General features: G+C 35.3%; 1 protein-coding gene across 1 annotated transcript in view; it reads left to right on the forward strand.

The window, feature by feature from the left end:
* LOC150091060 (oxidoreductase NAD-binding domain-containing protein 1-like) overlaps window positions 1-19,765 on the forward strand; it is a 117,631-nt gene extending 97,866 nt beyond the window's left edge. The window contains exons 6-7 of the mRNA XM_090381493.1: window positions 3,007-3,112; window positions 19,597-19,765. Of these exons, the coding sequence (XP_090237619.1) occupies window positions 3,007-3,112; window positions 19,597-19,763 (273 nt within the window). The 3' untranslated portion in view covers window positions 19,764-19,765. The remainder of the gene's footprint in view (window positions 1-3,006; window positions 3,113-19,596) is intronic.
* Window positions 19,766-20,245: the final 480 nt, after the last annotated feature.

A 20,245-nucleotide genomic window follows, 5' to 3' on the forward strand; every position in this document is an offset into this window, starting at 1 on the left:
TAAATTGATATTGACTACCTGCCTGAGCTCCCTTTAAATCCATGGTCTTTCTGCTTTACTACTTTGCTTTGGCTATTTTTCCTACAGGCCCACTCCCACCAACTGAAAGCCGACCGGGCTAGCCGAGTGGGTAAAGTACCTGCCTGGCAACCCAAAGGTCGCGGGTTCGATTCCCGCCTCGGGCTTGGATCAAAGTACTGTAAAAACCTTGGGAGGTGCAATATGGCCACAGAAGCCGATGCGCCAACAACTACCAAATCAATCAAATCAATCAACCCACCAACTGAAATATTTCTGAAATGAAATTATTTTATTTTCACATACTTTTCTTGTCTAGAGAAATTGGTGTTTGTAAGGCTTTGTGTCTTACAAACGTTTTAGGCGCCTCCGTAGCCAGGTGGGAAGGAGCAGCAGTGCGTAGCACATGCTTCTTGATTAGACCGGGGTTAGAGCCCGTCACCACCAAATACGGAGGATGCGGAAAAGGTCAGGGAATGACCACCGCATATTCCCGGAGCAATATCGCCTTACTTGCTAATGCTCCTAAAAATCAAAATAACAAGCAAACAAACAAACTTTTTAAAAATATATATTGTACGTTCAAACACTTTGCAGTAAAGTTACAAGTCGTTTATTATTGTTCTTGTGGAAATCAAAGGATAATGTGTATTGTGGATTCGCATTAAACTGAAAATATCGCCACATGTTCACAAGGAATCCAAAATGTTGACCTTCAGCGACTAAAAACATGTTTCAACTGACGAAAAATGGGAGCTATGCTTGCATTGTAACGAGTCACATTTTAATGGATTTCAGCTGTATTATTAAATTATTCAGTGCCTATGCTGAAATATTAGTGGTGGCAAATTATGCAAAAAAGCAAGCACATATAGTATCAGCCAAGAAAAAAAAAATTCCCCTTTCACCTATCCATCAACTGCTCATTGGCTGAAGGCAAACTTTTGTACATCTATTCTGTAGCCATCCTTCCTCAATTTGAATTTGTCCCCTCGTGTGCATAGTCTGTGCAAGAAGAAGAATCCCATCAGCATTGAGTTTACTTAAGTCATTCAAAGCCTTAAACACCTCAGAGTGTAACTCCACGACCTTTAGTAATTTGCTGTGTAGGGGCAGTGCAGAATTATATTAGAGGTTAAATACTCACATAACTTTTCTGTGTTTAATTGGAAGGTTTCCTTTCATATAGCTCTTTGCTGCTCATTTACAAGGGGTGTGTTATTTTTCAATATACAGTGTCACGATTTGTGGAGTCTTATTTGCATGATTTTGAAATAACGCATCCTTATAATATAAGTAATAATAATAAATAAATCTTATAATATGCTTAAAAATTAAAATAACATGTTATATGTTGACATAGGGTCAAAATAAATACTTATGAAAATGACCACTAACTAAAAAAATCATGTCACAGTGAGTGAAATTCCAGATTTAAGGTGTTTTTTTTTTTTTTTTAACTGTTACTATACAAGTAATTTTCAGTAAAATTTTTTATGAAATAATTTTTTTTGCATACAATACATGAAAATTTTCATTACAAATTTAATTTAATTTTATTTTATGTTAATTATAAAAAATTTTATTAATTTTGATTTATCTGCATAAAATAATCCAAAAAATTGTTACATTAGTGACTGTTTATGCATCCGCAGAATGCATCCCCATGAATTTTAATGTATTTCCCTGGTATAATGGGTGTTAATTTGTGTGAATTCTTTTTTTTATGTAGGAATGCATCCCACGCATAAATTATAAGCATCCTTTGTCTTCTTGTAGTTCTCCGCAGTTATACTTATTCCAGTACACACTTGTTCTAGCAGTGCTGCAATACGGCTACCACACTCTTGTGGAATGATTCAGTTCATCAGCTCCTGAAAAAATGCATTCGTTGCTTATATAACCCCTTGATTTGTTATGAATTTTGATTCACCAGATCTGGACCTATCAAACAAGTTTTGATAGGTTCAGATCTGGTGAATGAAAAGATTGCACTATTTCATGGATTGCTGATTACCAGTCTGCCATCTTTGCATCACATATTGGACCACTGTTTTCTTGGCAATTGTTGGTTGATAACTGCAAGAGTTAGCTCTCTCTCTCTCTCTCTGAGTTCTGCTGCCCATTTTCTTTTTGCCATGGCACATATTAGAGCAGATTATATCCGAAGTATGTATTGTATTATGGATTTCTTTTTTCCATTAAATTCTTCTACTGCTTATGTGTGTTATGGTAGTACAGTGTTCAGATTTGCTCATTATCTGAAGAAATGAAAACTAACTTCAACCAGTCCTCAAGCAAAACATAAGTTATGAACCTATATACCTTTGTTTATTGAGCCCATTATTCCCCCATTCAGCATAAGTTTGCTAATAGAGGCCACCTACTGTCTGGTGTGAGTCCAGTAATTCTTGAAATGGCTTGAAACAATGGTGACTTAGTTTTATATGTATAGCAAATTCACTTTTTTTGGTGATGCTGTTTAATTTAAAATGATACTGTCAGTTTATGTTGACTTGTGAATGAAAATTTCATTTCTAAAGTGAGCATAAGCCCAAGCCTAGTAGATGTTGTTTGAAGGGACCAGAAGTGTTGCTGAGACAAAAAATGTAATCCAGAAATGTGCACTTCTATTAAAGTGCAGCATCATTCTTAAGAAATGTCCTTTTTATGGTAGATTACTACCAATGCAAAAAAGTAAGAATTAAGAGTACTGCCATCAATATTAAAAACATAGTATTTAGATGGCAAGGATAGAGTGAGAATTGCTGTGAAGATTTTAATTTTGTTGCTTACTTTTGGAAACAATATCAATAGATTTACAACCAGAAATGCTTCTAGTTACTGTGTTACTATCATAATAAAATAGATAATAAGATCTCCATAACATAAGTAACTTGCCTCCACTAGCAAGATAAGTTAGTTGCATTAAGGAAGTCTTACTGTTTATCTTGGAAACAATTACATAATTGATATTTCTCATTATAGGATGTGTTCCAGCAATTAGCAGACAAATGTATCTTGATTGAACCAAAATTTTTTATAACACGTTCAGAACAGCTTCTTGTGCCTCCCTTTCAAGATAATATACTACGTAAGTACAAATAACAGTACATTCTGTTACTGAGATATGTATATTTTGTGACATGAGAGAGAAAAACTTATCGAGTCAATCTGGGAAGCTTCTTTCTCCTTACACATTTTGTCAAATAATTTTATTTATTTATTTATTATTATTATTATTTTTTTTTTGTTGCATGGTTTACTGATCATAGGTACTGAGAGCAGCTAAGTTCTTTTAGCAAGCTTAAGTAGCTACGCCATTCCAGAAATAATGGGTTTACTACACTACAGTTTCAGATTAATTCAAGGTGGTAGATGACTTTCATCAACCGGTGAAATACCACCACTTTGCTTATTGGAGGCTTGAAGTGGTGAAACCCATGTTTAGTCTCTAGAGCAAAGTTTCCGGCATCCCCCCCCTCCCCTCCATACTTCACCTTCAACCCATGCACGGTACTAAGTACTATAGGTTTTGATACCTTTCGTGTTTGGGGTTTTCATAAAAAAAAAAAAAAAAAAACTGCCAGTTGAATCATTCCCTTTCCTATCAAAAGAATAGAGATCATGCTATACAATATTGATAACATGGTCATCACATCTTTCATTTAAGGGACAATCATTGGAGCTGTAATAATAAATAACCAGTTAACATATAAGAAATATATTGAAGCAAAACCTCTCTAAAGTGGGCTCCACTGGGTTGAGGAAAGTATCCACAATAGGAAGGTGTCTGCTTTGCAGAGGTTAGTGTAGCAAGTTTCAATATGTTTCAATTAATACTTTTAGTAAATAACAACTTTTATTAAACACATAATTAAATTTTAGTAAAAATGAATATAAATGACTTTGTTTAAAGCATTTCATAATTAGATCACTTGCTAGTTTTAGTCAATTTTCATTGTTTTTGCTCACACAAAGTTTATGTAATGGATGCAATACCCCCCCCCCCAAATGGATCAGAATACTTCCCTTCTTAAAATTGCTATGTACGGTCCTGCTGCAAAACAGCAAGAAATTTCATTTCTTGATTGAACCTGTCATCCCTCAGTCAAAAAGCTGGACATTGCTGTTGCCAAAGTAGTTATGAAAGTAATATCACGTGTCACAATGATTTTATCAAATAGGCAGGAATATCAAATGTAGTGGGTGTCCACAAACCTTTAAAAAACTAAAATATTATTGTGTAAATAGGGTGCACTGCATGATACAAATCTGAAACCACTTCCACGTGATAGAGGATATCTTCAAGTTTTTATTCCCCAATCAGAAAATGTGCATTCGGCAATAGATGGCAGCATAATTGCAAAACTGTAATCGTGGAGAAATTTACTTATAACGTTCTGTCCTCTTGATTTTGTTGTTCACCAGTAGCTTCTCTATGAACCGTAACTTATACAGTTTCATCCTCTGACAGTGATATAACATATTATGCACTGTTGATGTCGACATGTTAAACTCAACTCCACTTTGTCCTCACTGATTTTTGTTTTGCCACTACCTCTCAGAATGATTGCATAAACAGGCATTCTTTATAAATTTTTTGAACCATTGTAGGATTGTAGTTCTATTCAGTGACATCTTTTTAAACCGTGTTTGAAACTCATGTATAACAGCAATGGTAGACTTCAACTCATTACACTAAAACAGGGGTCACCAACTCCATGCTGATGAGCTATTTTTGGTATTAATGAAATTGTTGCCAGCACCAAAGAAAACTGCATTTGTTAGTGGGTTGACATTAAAAGATTTAAACTAGAAAATCAATACATTTATTATATAGCCTGTTGTACATAATATTATTATATGGTTCAACTTATTTAAATAATAAAATAAAATATTAATTAAAAGTAATGTGATTGCACTTTTGCAGTTATAGAATGAAAATATGGATTATAAGATGAATACTCCACTTGCAGACGATCAATTAGATGTATATTTGTAAGTCTGCTTATATTCTCTGATTTTATGAACCTTCATGCAAGAAAATAATGATTCACAGAGGAAACCTATTGTTGTCAAAAAGATTCAAGAAGTCATTATCTTTTTTATGATTTTAAAGCAATGTTGCTTTTAAGGTTAACAGTTTTTAGTTGAATTTCTGCAAAGTCTGTTTTAAATAAGTTTCCATTTAATACTGAAATCTCAGAAAAACCTACCCTACTGCATTAAAGGGATTTACTGCATAATTTACAATTGGTTTAATTTTCTTGAATTCTTGGAAGCACCATCTGAATTCTTGCTTTAGCCCTTCAAAATGTTCCACAAAAGGTTGAAATAGCAAAACTCTTTTCAGTGGCAGTTTTAATAATAAACGTTTTGAAATAAGGAAACGTGTCAGAGACTTTTTTCTTATGTCAGGTTCCCACAAGTTTTTACCTTTTGAATGCACCGGTTAAACTAATTAGTTCAGCAATATTTTTGTCTTTTCCCCGAAGATCATCATTTAATACATTGAGTTTCAGACTGTTAAAAATGCTAAATCTAGTAACCATGTGTGGCCATTAAGTTATTGTTAGTATTCCTCATTTCTAGATTTGAGAAATGCTCAAATTTTGGGAAGTAACTTGCAAAATCTTTCCAGAATCTTTCCTCTGTTTAACCATTGGGCTTTGGTATGTAATATCAAGTCTGAATACTCAGATTCAACTTCTTCCAAGAAAGATTTAAAAAGCCTATTGCAAGCTTAATGAGCAGATGAAATTTATAAGTTTTGTTACCACATTCATCACATGCTTAAAATGAACCACTTTGCACAGAGTACTTCTTGTTGGTTAATACAGTGGTATTGTAATAAATGCTGGAAATGATGTATCTTTCTTACAAAGACTAATGAATCCATTCTTGGTACCTACCATTGCAGGTGCACTAGCTTATGGAGAGGAATTTTGTTTTTGGAAGCATAATCTTTAAATGCTCGATAAAAATTTTCTCCTCTAGTTTTGCCTTTCAACAAAAGAATTATTAGAAGCTCCTCTTTCACCAAGTTATGTCTGTGTAATGAATAGTATGCACAGTTGTGAAGGTCACCCATCAACTGTGACTTTAAATATTTTGAAATTCTCTCTATCCTCCTTTTGGTATTAGCAGATAGTTGCAAATCTTGAATCGACAAAATAATAGCCACCCTATAGCTGAAATATATGAAAAGAGAATCTGCAGCAGATAACATTGCTTCCTTAACTAGTTCTCCTTACTCAAAATAGCTTTTTTCTTTTCGCGAGAACATAAGCAGTTTTAAAAGATGATATTGTTACATTTGAAGACTTTCGAGTATTCTTAGTGAAAAATGACTTTGAATTGAAATTTCAGATTTTAGTGCACAAACTATTTTTCATTCACAAAACCATATGTGAATGGAACGTGCCACAGAGGTTTTGTGATTTATTTTTAAAATGCCTCAATGTTATGCTTCTTGGCTACTGCTACAGAATTATGACACAATAAACAAACACACTTTCTATTACATATGATGAAGCAGAATTGTTCTTTCCATTACTATTGAAATGATGTGATTTTTTCCCTTTTTCTTTTTCAGCTCATATCAAGCCACTCTTTGTTGGGATCTACCTAAAAATAAGATATAAAAAATTATACCAAGGACGAATACCTGTTGATTTTATTTTAGCATATAAAACTGCTAAATTTACACAAATGCCCAATTATATAGAACAAAATAAAATTAAATCTAGAAAGCAGTGAGAGACAAGAGAAATCTGAAGATGGGAGGTTGCATTGCGGTTTAAAAACTGATCATAGACTACACTAGACTGGACTGGCTACTTGATGCTAATAAAAAAGAATATACCGAATTTATTCTTATTAAATCAATGGGATTTTGATTTCATACTTACAAAGAAACAGATGATGAAGAGTGTTGTGAAACAGATCCAAGCAGAATAAAGGCAATAAATAGAAGACAATCAAAAAGTAATGAAGAATGATCTAAATTAAATCTTTGAATGAGGGCATAGTACTAGCCACAAATGTTCACTTTGATTTAATTTCTCAATTTACATTCTGGAAACATGTAGCTCATTGTAGTAGATAATGGAAATAGAGTTCTTCTTTCTGAAAGAACACTATTTTGTAGAAGAAGCATAATCTTTTGTTCTTGTCGCCTTTCATTCTGACATAGGCTAAAGTGTTCCAGTTTTATATAAAATGACTGACATCTGATGAGAATCAGTAGGGATTGACTAATCAGCTGCTTTGAGCTAATTAAGACAACGAATTTGTTTTACAGTTCCAAGAGCAATTTTATCTTCAATACAAGTAGGTTATAAGTGAGTTTAGTAAATTATTTCATTCTTTGCATACTCTTATTTTAAAATATGAGTATTTTTCACTCAGACATCTGAAAACCCTTCAACGGGCACCAAGGTTGCAATCCCTGTGCTTTGTTGGGCTTGGTAGAGTCTGCCATAATTAGTTTTGCAATTATGCTACTATCTACTGCAGAGTACACTTTTCCTGTTGGTAATTAAAAACTTAAAGATGTCCTTGTCACCTGGAAATGGTTTCAGTTTGTACCATGTTTGTACCTCTTTACACAATATTTTAGTTATGTAAAGGAGGTTTGTGGATACCCTGTGTTTGTGGGTGAGAAAAATCCTCTTGAGCTAATGGTCAAAATTATCAATGCATATCCCATTGGTAGTGTTTTTTTTTTTTTAAATCTTGAAGCATCTCTTAGGTAATTGTATTACATTGCTAAGTAATGCACAACAGTGGAACTGCATTGGACAGTCCGAATAAGTTTGTAAACATTCCTTAACAGCAGTGGTGAGCTTATTAACTGCATATCGCATCATCTACTCAGTCATCACAAGCCTAATTAGTATTACTGTAGGGTGCCTCTAGCCAGGTGGGAAGGAGCAGCAGTGCGTAGCACACGCTTCTTGATTAGACCGGGGTTAGAGCCCGTCACCACCAAATACGGAGGATGCGGAAAAGGTCAGGGAATGACCACCGCATATTCCCAGAGCAATATGGTCTTAGTTGCTAATGCTCCTAAAAACCAGATAACAAACAATAACAGTATTACTGTAATGACCTTCACTTTCCTTCATTGCAGATGCCATTGACCAATGAAAATGAATGAGTGTGTGTGTGTGTTAGTTACCCTTGAAAGTGATCTGTCTGGAGAAGTGAAAAATGCCAAAAGGACACCTATTAAAGTGCCCACATTCATATTAGAGTGTCTTTTTTGGATGGGTTGTCAACACAATTTCTAATACTTCTGGCTGGGATCCAAGCTTGAGTGTCCACAACAAGAGGCATCCCTTTTAGAAATGTGTCTGTTAAGGGAGGTTTCATTGTATTTTATTGTAGTTTCAATAATACATGCTCAGACATCAAACAGTAAGCTGTTCCTTCAGTCCTTTGTACCTACACTTTCTCCACAACAGAAGCTTATGTAATCCAGCTTAAACAGAAGCTTATGTAATCCAGTCACAGGATATGTTATATTAAATATTTTATTTCCTCATCAAATACAAACGGAAAAAAAAAGTTGCTGTTCTGATGACATTTACAAAATGACAGTCTAAAGGTAATTTACAACATTTAGAATACATTATAATCAGTCGATTTCTCTGTTTAAGAACTTCATGACTAAATAACCCTTGAGTTCTCCAGCTTAATTATCACAACCACTGGTCCTACACACTGAGTGGCCACTTCATCAACAAATACTTGATCAACATTCAGAAATCCACCACTCCATCAGAAACAGCATCACATATTATTATAGGCTGTATAAAGCAGGCAATCAGATACTGAGTGATTGTGGGGCACATGCATGCTTGCAATTCAGTATGGCCGACCGGGCTAGCCGAGTGGGTAAAGTACCTGCCCGGCAGCCCAAAGGTCGCGGGTTCGATTCCCGCCTCGGGCTTGGATCAAAGTACTGCAAAAACCTTGGGAGGTGCAATATGGCCACAGAAGCCGATGCGCCAACAACTACCAAATCAAAAAAAAAAAAAAATCAATCAAAATCAATTCAGTATGCATGCATAATAATTACTAGTAGACAAACAAATACAGTTGTGCCCCCATATCTGTTGAATCAGTTACCCAGTGTTAACCCCAGAAAAAAAACGAAAACACTTGGCACATACTACTCATGTGTCCAATACAATGCTTCCCTTTATTTTTTACAATGTTGATTTTAAATCGAATAGCTTCCCTTTATTTTTTACAATGTCGCGTGTAGTTTGGTCATCAGCATTATAATGGTTCTTTAGAGATTTAACGGATACACAGTTTTCAAACTTTTGAATAATTTCAAATTTTTGTTTAATTTGAAAACACAACTCTTGCATTTGCCTAACTTTTGCGATTTCTAAACAAAAAAAAAAAAAAAAAAAATAGTTACTATAAAAAACAAAATTCCGACATCCCTGGCATAAATAAAGAAACAAACTAAACATTTGGTCTCTTTTTTTTTTTTTTTTTTTTGAGCGGTAGGTGTGAAGACAGCGGGGGTTGCAAGCTAAATTTTTTTTTTTTTTTTTTTTTCTTTCCCGTTAGTTGTTGGCACATCGGCTTCTGTGGCCATATTGCACCCCCCAAGTTTTTGTATTTTCTACTCTGATCCAAGCCCGAGGCGGGATTCGAACCTGCGACCTTTGGGTTGCCAGGCAGGCACTTTACCCACTCAGCTAGCCCTGTCAGCTTGCAAGCTAATAGATACACTAATTTCCCAATGATGTATAACGCTGGTTCTTGTCGCTTATTTACGACTTGCAAGATATCTGTTTATGCCTATTCTAGTTACTACTTGAATTTTATGATTTCCGGTTGATTTATTTTTTTTTATTTGGAGTCTGTACTTTATTATTACCGTATTTAATGTTGGTAATGTTTTACTGTGTATTTCATTTATCAATTAAACTTTATTATACATATGTATGTACAAGAAAATCATGTTATTTATGGGGTCAGCAGGTATTCACTTATATCCGCGGTTTCAGCCATCCACGGTAGGTGGATGGCTGAAACCGCAGATCCCACATATCCCACGCAGATACAGGATCTTACTGTATTGCCATTCTACTGGGGTTTTCACACACAACAGTGTCTTGAGTGTACCAAGAATGGTCCAACAGCCAGTGAACTTCCATCCCATAGCACTCTTTTAGCTTGAAACAGCTGGTTTTATTTTGAAAGACTTACAGATGTCCAGAAGGATTTAGCAGTCTAACAGCTGTGCCATAATTGGTCAAATAAATGTGCAGTACAGCAGTGGCAAAGGAGAGATATATTAGAATGAACAACATGTTGGACCTATTGTGAATTGGGCATAGCAGCAGGCAGTTTCACTAAACTCTGCTCTTGTCAGCTGAATACAAGCAGCTACAGGTATGGTACGGCGGGCATTTTTGGAGTAGATACAAGTTGCATGGTCTGATGAAACGCCTGTTTTTTTCATCTGTTCCATTTTGTTGACAGGAAGACTAGACATGGTGAGAGCAGCATGTACCAATGGATCCATTGTGTCAGGTGTTATCACTGTAGGGGGGTGGTGATGGCAGTGATGTAGGAAGTGGTTTTTTTTTTTTTTTTTTTTTTTTTAACTTTATGTCCCTAATACCATTTGATCAACATCTTAGTTCTACAACCTATTTGAGCATTGTTACAAGTGTATACCTTCCTTTTTTGGTTTATTCACCCTAATTTAACCTCATGTAGGATAACTTTGTGGTACTTCATTGGCTTGCTCAGTGACCAAATCTCAACTGACTTTGCATTTGTGAGATGAGGTGGAAGAAGTTTTGTTGCAGAGATATGCTTGTGTCTGATGGAAACTATCAGATTGAGTATGAATGGGACAATGCACTGTGGACTGCTTTGGGCACCTCTTGAACTCCTTGGCCCAACAAATTGTGGGACTTTTGTGAGCTAAAGGTGTTGCTTGCTGTTAGGTTAGTGTACCTAGTAAACTAATTATTCAGCATATATTGGTTACAAAAAACAGTTACAATGAAGTTATAAACTTCATTGTAATTGTTTTTTGTGCGGGGCACAAAAAACAGTTACAATGTATGTATATCTCATCATGTATGTATATTAATAAAATTCTGCTGACATAATTATCAGGCTTACCTTAACAGTGTATACTTCATTAATATCATTTTTGGAAATTGTATTTATATTTAAAGTACTTTATAGTTGGAAGCCATCCAATTAATACCATATTCAAAACTTTTTACGTTGCATACACCAATCAAAAGTACTTTGTACCTTTTAGATAATTTATCTGTTAGTAAATTGTGGTATTTATAGAATTTTGCTCTTTTGCTGCTCCTTCTGGTTATATCAAGGTTTGTTTTTATATCCCCACTGTTTTTAAACTAATCATATGTAGAAGCAAAAATTTGTAACATGGTATAATAGTAAATTATACTATATTTGCAACAATATAATTTTCAGTTGTTAGTTCGATGGAATTAAACTGATCTATTATTATGCTATTTTGCCTTGCTTTCCGTTGTGTCTTTTATGCCTGTTTAACATTGGTTAAACACACGCAGGCAACAATATGATAAATCACTTTATTGTATTGTTCTGTCTGTCTCTGTGTGTGTGCGTGCACTTGTGCTTCCCACTCTTGATGGTTGCTTGGACAGAGTTGGTGAAAAGTGCACAACGGTTTAAAAAAAAAAAAATGCCCAAGTACAGGCACTCCTCTACTTATATACAACTCGCAGATACATACAAAGCTGTTGCTATGTTTGGTTATAAGAATCAGTTTTGAACACCTTTGTGATATTTTTCTAAAGCAGATTTCTGGAGGTTACCACCATAAAACAATAAAAACAGTTAGTAGTTTCCAGTTTATTCGGCTTTTCTGTTAATGCAATGTAATTATATACTGGTAGTAAACTCGATCTTACAATGATACCGATAGCTGGAATTCTGTGGAATTTTACGTTATTATGGTGAAATGTGCTTCCCCTTCACTGAAATCTTAAATCATATAAAAAGCATAAATAAATTTTCAGAATCTTCTCTTCATTCCTGTTTTTTGAGCTTCATAAAGGTGTTACTCTGTGTCTCACTTGCGCGTATCGTGTGTTCTTTGTTATTGATTGCTTATTTTCTTACTGTTTTAAATTTTACGACAAAAAAAATGTTAGTGAACAGAAATATCAATTAGTTACACTATTAATTAAGCTATGTATGTAAGCATAAATTTATTTTTATTTTGCTAACCTGTGGGAAATATTCTTCCGATTTTCATGCATCATTTAATTTTGCTAATTAGAGGAAGTAAAGTGTAAATTTGTGCTCTATATCTTTACTTTTATAGCCTGTGGATGATATTTCTCCTATTTTCGCTTATTAGAATAGCCATTTAATACAATTAAAATTCAGTTTGCAAATGTGATCACAATGACCGGCGCTTACTACATATCAAATAGTGAACAGTATTTTATTTTGGAGAGTCCACCGTAAAGTGATTTGATTGTAAAATTAAATTAAATTACTTATTGTACTTAGATTAAATTAGTTTTGGATAAATACTGTACTCTACATTATTATGTTTCATTGTATGTTTTTTCAGCCTCCTTTAACTCAGTTACAAATCGTAAAATGCTGTACATGATGAAGTTTGTTGGAGGTTATAATCTCAGTGTTGTTGTACTGTACTGTACATGTATTTTGTATCTAAAAGACTGAAGGTTGGACTTACGTACAAAATGAACTCACATACGTGAAAAAAACCGATTAAGTGCTTAACTGAAGGAGTGCCTTTACTACATAAATGGATTTTCATGAAATTTCATTAAAATTGAGCAAAATTTCATAACTTTCAGGAATCAGAACTTTGTATTTATTTTTATACATAGACCTATCTGATTATTTTTATACTTAATATGGTAGCTTGGAATATATTCAGTGAATTTCACAGTATGTCTGTTTAGAATGCTATGTAAAAGATGATTGGATGAAAATAATTAAACTACTAATTTGAGGAGCTTGTTTTTTTAAAAACATAACATGTCAGGATGTAAGACTTTTGAAGAAGAGAGGCGAATAACTTACCTGTGCTTCTAAAACAGGGCTTGTGATACAGTGAACACCGACAACGCCTAATCCGTTCCCCCACACATGCACATTTTGAAGAGAACAAATCTATAAGGAGCATATGAAAACACACGCATGGAACTTATCCCAAAACAGTTTTGTGGATATGTTACATATTTTGGGGAGAAGAGACCTCCACAATTAAATAAATTTGAATAGCATAATTTACGTACATAAGTTTTCAAAGGAAATAAATAGCCTCTTTTACTTTATAATTATAAAGAATATAAATAGCAATTACCATACATCACACATTTGATACCTTTTTACGTACTCTTTTCAGCTGAAAATAGGCAGCTAAGGGTATTTAATAAATAAAGGCCAAATAAATAAATACATTTCCAAATTGTCCTCAATTAATTTAATTTTTAGACTATAGGCACATTAGCATTAGTAGTGGCATATGATGCAAGAAAGCAAGCTTATATAGCATCACCCAAAAAAAAACAAAAAAAAAAAATCCCATTTCACCTATCGATTCTCTCCAAAAGTTTATTCAGTTCTTTCTTGAATCTATTTAAGCCATCAACATCCATAACGACAGATGGAAGTTTGTTCCAGCAATTAACTATTCACTGGCTGAGAGCAGAGACACATCTATTCTGCAGTTGTCTTTCCTCAATTTGAATTTATGTCCCTCCCCCCTTTAAAATGCGTAATCTGAGCATGAGGAAGAATTCGATCAGTGTAAAGTTATATTGAAATGTGCGGTCCAGCAATAATTCCAATTTTTTTTTTTAACCAACACATGGAAATATTCACAGTAATAGTATTCTCACTTGATTTGTGATGATAGATCTTAAGCTGGCTATCTTGCAAAAAGAAGTTTGTGAAACTTGCCCAAGCATGCATGGACTGCTTTGAAAGATAGCAATAGAGGCATGTGTTGCAAGAATGCAAGCATATGAGCTTATGTAGCATCAGCCAAAAAAAAAAAATAAAAAATTACACAACTATTCCCTCTAAAAGTTTGTCCAGTTCCTCTTTCAATTTATTTAAGCTATCAACATCTACAATGACAGATGGAAGTTTGTTCCAGCAATTAACCACCCGCTGGCTAAAGGCAAATTTCCGCACATCTATTCTACAACTGTCGTTCTTCAATTTGAATTTATGCCGCTTAGGTTCGTAATCTGGGCAAGTGGAAGAATCCCATCAGAATTCAGCATGCTCAACCCATTCAAGGCCTTATACACCTCGATCGGATCACCTTGCAGGTCCCTAGTCTCCAGCCATTGCAATTTGCAGAACTTAAGCCTCTCTTGGTAAGAGAATATCTTCATTCCCCTCACCAATCTTATTTCCCTTCTCTGTACATGCTCAAGCAAATCTACATCCAGGCACCTCCGTTGCCAGGTAGGCAGGAGCAGCAGTGCATAGCACACGCTTCTTGATTAGACCGGGGTTCGAGACCGTGACCACCAAATACGGAGGATGTGGAAAGGTCAGGGAATGACCACCGCATATCCCCAGAGCAATATGGCCTTAGTTGCTAATGCTCCTAAAAACCAAATAACAAACAAATAAACAAATCTACATCCTTCCTAAAATGAGGTCTCCAGACCTGTAAGCTGTACACAAGGTGTGGCCTGACCATTACCTTATACTAAGGGATAATCACCTCCTTTTCGCTGCTAGCAAAATTCCTATATATCATTGACAAAACCCCATGACTTGCTCTTGCAGCCTGTCTGCATTTCTCAGAAAACTTCATATCTGACTGTACAATTACTCCCAGGTCTTTTTCATTTTCTACCACCCTAAGTGTAGTACCACACAGTTCGTATGTTCCTCCGGGGTTACTTCTACCCATATGCAGTACTTTGCATTTGTCAATGTAAAACTTCAGTTGCCACTTCTCAGCCCATGTGCCCAAATTTTATAGATCCTGTAGTAGTTTGTTATTTGGTTTTTAGGAGCATTAGCAACTAAGGCCATATTGCTCCGAGGATATGCGGTGGTCATTCCCTGACCTTTCCGCATCCTCCGTATTTGGTGGTGACGGGCTCGAACCCCGGTCTAATCAAGAAGCGTGTGCTACGCACTGCTGCTCCTTCCCACCTTCCTGTAGTAGTAGTAGTAGTAGTAGTGGCATGTGATGCAAGAAAGCAAGTGTATGAGCTTATGCAGCATCAGCCAAAAAAAATAAATAAATAAAAAAAAATGAAAAAAAAATCACACTATTCCCTCCAAATGCCTGTCCAGTTCCTCCTCAAATTTATTCAACCTATCAACTTCCACAACGACAGATGGAAGTTTGTTTCAGCAATTAACCACCCTCTGGCTAAAGGCAAATTTCCGCACATCTATTCTACATCTGTTTTTTTCTTGATTTGAATTTATGCCCCCTTAGGTTCGTAATCTGAACAAGTGGAAGGATCCCATCAGAATTCAGCGTGCTTAACCCATTCAAGGCCTTATACACCTCAATCAGATCATCGTGCAGGTGCCTAGTCTCCAGCTGCTGCAATTTGCACAACTTAAGCCTCTCTTGGTAGTAAGAGGATCCTTTCATTCCCCTCATCAATCTGTTATTAACAACCCTGCCAGCCTATGTATCATCTGCAAACTTCAACATTAAGTGTGATATACCTTCATCGATATCATTGATAAATAAACAAAACAACAGTTGGCCCAACAGCGAACCCTGTGGGACTCCACTAATAACATTAGTCCACGAAGAGTCGTGTCCATTGATTACCACTCTGTCTTCTCCCACTGAACCACCCTTTTATCCATTATAGCAACTTACCCTTAATACCATTCTGCTCCAATTTGTACAGTAGTCTTCTATGCGCAACCATGTCAAAAGCTTTCCTGAAATCCAAGTATATGATATCAAAATTATTTTTTGCATCCAGTTCCTTTGTAACTACATCATAGTATCCAATCAGATTTCTCAGACAAAACTTTCCCTTAACAAATCCATGCTGTGTCTGAATTATTGCTGCAGTCTTGTCTAGATGATCCTGCAATGCATCTTTAACCAGTGACTCCATTATTTTACCTGGAACAGAAGTTAAACTAACTGGTCTTTAATTACTCATGTCACCCTTCGAACCCCCTTTGTGAGTTGGGGTTACATTTGCACATCTCCAGTGGTGGGGACTTCCCCTGAGCCCAAGGATGCTCTCATAATTATGGCTAAGGGTTTGCTTAGTTCCTTTGCCACCTCCTTTAATGTAACTGGATAGATCCCATCCACCCCAGGTGCCTTTCTTATGTTTAACTTCAACAATTTTTGCTCCACTTTGCTCTCAGTTATTATAAAATCATAAAGCACCCTGTTACAATTTAATAAACTTGTGGCATTTTCCTTCCTTAATAACTGCTCATGTGTGAATGTAGATGCAAAATACTCATTCAGTTTGTTTTCTATCTGAGCAAGATCATTATCAGTCGAACCATTGATATCAAGTGGACCAATCTTATTCATCCTCTTCCGTTTAGAATTTATATAAGTAAAGCAGTCCTTGCTGTTTTTCACAGCATCCTTTCCCAAAGATGTCTCGTAATCTGCCTTCGTTTGCCTAATCTCCTTTGTGACTTGATTACAGACTAGCTTATATCTGACATAGGCTTCTGTGTCACCTGATAATTTATATACATCCCATGCATTTTTCTTCTCTGCCACGAGTCTCATTAGTTCATTTGACAACCATTTAGGCCTAAACCTTGAATAGTATTTCTTAATAGGTAAGAAAAGTCTAGTAGCTTTCATGATTAATTCCTTGAATGCTTTTTACTTAGAATTTGCTGTTGGTAACATCATTAGTTGGTCCCACTGTACACAATTTAAATTGTCTGCGACCACTGTACTCACCTTTACGGAAGCAAAAACCCTTTTCTTTACCCCTGATGGTAATTATATCTTTAAGTAAATCCAACATCAGTACACTGTGATCACTGCCAACTAGTGGTTCCTTTATCTGCAAATTCTTAATACATGAATAATTACTGTTGATAACAAAACCATTTCAAGAGTATTATCCTCTCTGGTTGCCTCTCAAACATGCTACTGCAGAAAACGATCATCCAAAGATCGTTTGTTGGGCGCCTCCGTTGCCAGGTGGGAAGGAGCAGCAGTGCGTAGCACACGCTTCTTGATTAGACCTCGGTTCGAGCCCATCACCACCAAATACGGAAAGGTCAGGGAATGACCACCGCATATTCTCGGAACAATATGGGCTTAGTTGCTAATGCTCCTAAAAACCAAACAACAAACAAACGATCGTTTGTTAGAAGCTAGACTGTACACCCAGTGTTCGATGATCCTGTATACAGATGCAATATTAGTAACTTTAATATTGTCAATGTGATTGCAAGGAAGCAAAGTGTATATAGCACCAGCCAAAAAAATAAAATAAATAATTTTCCCATTCCTTCTAATAATTTGTCCAGACCTTTAAATTTATTCAAAACTACCCATGTCCACAATACTAGGTGGAAGTTCATTCCAACAGTCAAGTACTATTTGGCAGAATTCAAATTCCCACACATCTGTGCTGCATCCATCTGTTTTCAATTTAAATTTGTGTCCCTTACACACTTCGGTTTGATCACCTTGCATTTGCCTAGTTTCCAGAGATTGCAGTTTGTAGAACCCTAGTCTTTCTTGGTAACAGTCCTCAACTAATCTTGTTACTGTACTTTTTCTCCTTGTGGCTTAAACAATGCCTTATACAACAGAATAATCATACCTTTATCCATGCTGGAAAAGTTCTGAATATCATTGATGTTTGCAATGATAAGCTGTTTGTACTGTTCAGAGGGCTTCATGTCAGACTATACATTTACCCCCTGGGTCTTTCTCTTTATCAACTACCTTGAGTTTGGTACTACCCAAATGATATGTTATTGCAAGATTACAGCTACTCAAATATATAATGGTGTAGTATAACAGTGTTAAACTACAATTGCCATTTTTCAAGCAACTGTGTAATTAATTAATCTTGAAGTAACATACTCTGATTGCTCTTATTAATCACATGCCTGGCCTTTGAGCAAACTGAGACATCAAAACTATATAAGTATATCAATATCAAACAAAATAACTGTATCAAATGAAATAATTATACGAATATCATTAATAAATATTGAAAGTATTGTTATTGTTATTATTTGGTTTTTAGGAGCATTAGCAACTAAGGCCATATTGCTCCGGGATATGCGGTGGTCATTCCCTGACCTTTCCGCATCCTCCGTATTTGGTGGTGACGGGCTTGAACCCCGGTCTAATCAAGAAGCGTGTGCTACGCACTGCTGCTCCTTCCCACCTGGCTACGGAGGCGCCCCTTTGAAAGTATTGGGTCCAGCACTGACCACTGTGGAACTCCACTTGTGAAATTAGTCCTTGAAGAGCAGTGGTCATTTATAACCACTCTATCTCTTACCGCTTAACCATCTCTTTATGTATAGTAGTAACTTATCTCTAATGCCACATTACTCTTATTTATACAACTTGTAGATATGATACAGTGTCAAATATTACCGACATGTGAATATAAAATATATATAGAACATACCTTACACAAATTGTAGAACTACATTTTATTCGGAAGAATCCCAGTTCATGCAAAAATTCGGGGATTCATTTGAAATCAAACTTGAACAAACTGTACAATTGCTGTACTGCTCTCGGGCTCATTTTCACAAGTGTTTGTCAAGGAGGGAAATTAGCAAAAGCTGCCGCATTCTCATGCCAAGCGCACGCACGCGCTCGTGCACGTGTGTGTGTGTGTGTGTGTTTAGTTGTATTGCTTCTGAAATGAAAGAAAGTGTATGTTTGGGGAGGGGATCTCCAGCGTGGGTACCTTCTCCAAGTAACAGATTCTCGAAAATAAAAGAAAGAATGCATACAACAAGGGAAATATGCATAATTTTTAGAAAATTATATCTGTCCCAGTATTTTCTTTCTGAATTGCATGAATTTGCATGGCCCTTCACTTTTGTTTTAAATATAGTATTTAATAAAATTCCAAGGTTCGTTCAGGCCCCCACCCTGTATATGATGTCCAAGCTATGGCCAGCTGTGATCTGCCTTAATCCCTCGAACCTGTCTGGATATATTTACGATAAAATATAAAGGTGGATAAAAATTTTGTGAATGTGGCCAAATCATGCAACCAGCTTCTGTTATGTGTAAAGGGCCCTAGTTATTACAATTTCAAAACTTTTTATGTTGAGTGCTGTACTTAAAAGATTTTTAAAATTAAATTTGGTGGAATGTTCAAACAGGGAACTTTCATTTAGTACCATGTTTTATAAACTGATCTAATTATTCTGATTTTAAAAGTTATTAAAATACAGTTCACTCAAATTTTGAGCAAGCTGCATTTGAAAATTTTTATTTAAAATAATTTTTTAGGTTGTGTGCATTTTAATTCTATAACTATCTAATTCTAATAGGTGGTTTTATTTCAGATAGAAGAATTACATCTGATGATTTGAAATATTCTCTTGATGATCTTCACCTCCAAAATACTCTGTGCTATATATGTGGCCCTTCATCCATGATTAGTGAAGTAGAGTCTCATTTTTTGAACTTTGGAATTAAAAAGGAAAACATCATGTTTGAAAAATGGTGGTAAACTGATATGGAATCAGCAGGAGATTTTATAATAAAGTATAAGTAGAAAAATTATATTATGTAATTGTATATGACAGTAATTTAGTTAACCTTTTTTTTTCTTTTCTGAATATATAAACTGGATTTCTTGCCTACTAAAAGATTGAGTACATTGTATGATGAAAAAAGACAATTATAACTTAAATATCAGATAATTTGATATCAGCCAACCCATAACTAGTTGATTTTGTGATCTGTTCAAAGATAGAATTTTTCATCCCTTTATTCTTAATTAATAAAATATCGTCATAACTAATGAGAGGGAACAGGTCTGTGTCCTATCATCAGTTCTGCCGTAAGTACCCAGCTGCCAACTCTCTGGGCTTATCACAGAGAATTTATCTTTTCTGACATGATTGGCCCATTTTCAATCCACAGTTTGTGATATAGTTCATAATACAGAGTTTCTTTATCTTTTCACAAAAAATATAACTATACTGAAAT

Source organism: Mastigoproctus giganteus, chromosome 1 (genome assembly GCF_048544385.1).
Source record: "Mastigoproctus giganteus isolate SK-2022 chromosome 1, ASM4854438v1, whole genome shotgun sequence".
NCBI classification, from domain to species: Eukaryota; Metazoa; Arthropoda; class Arachnida; order Uropygi; family Thelyphonidae; genus Mastigoproctus; species Mastigoproctus giganteus.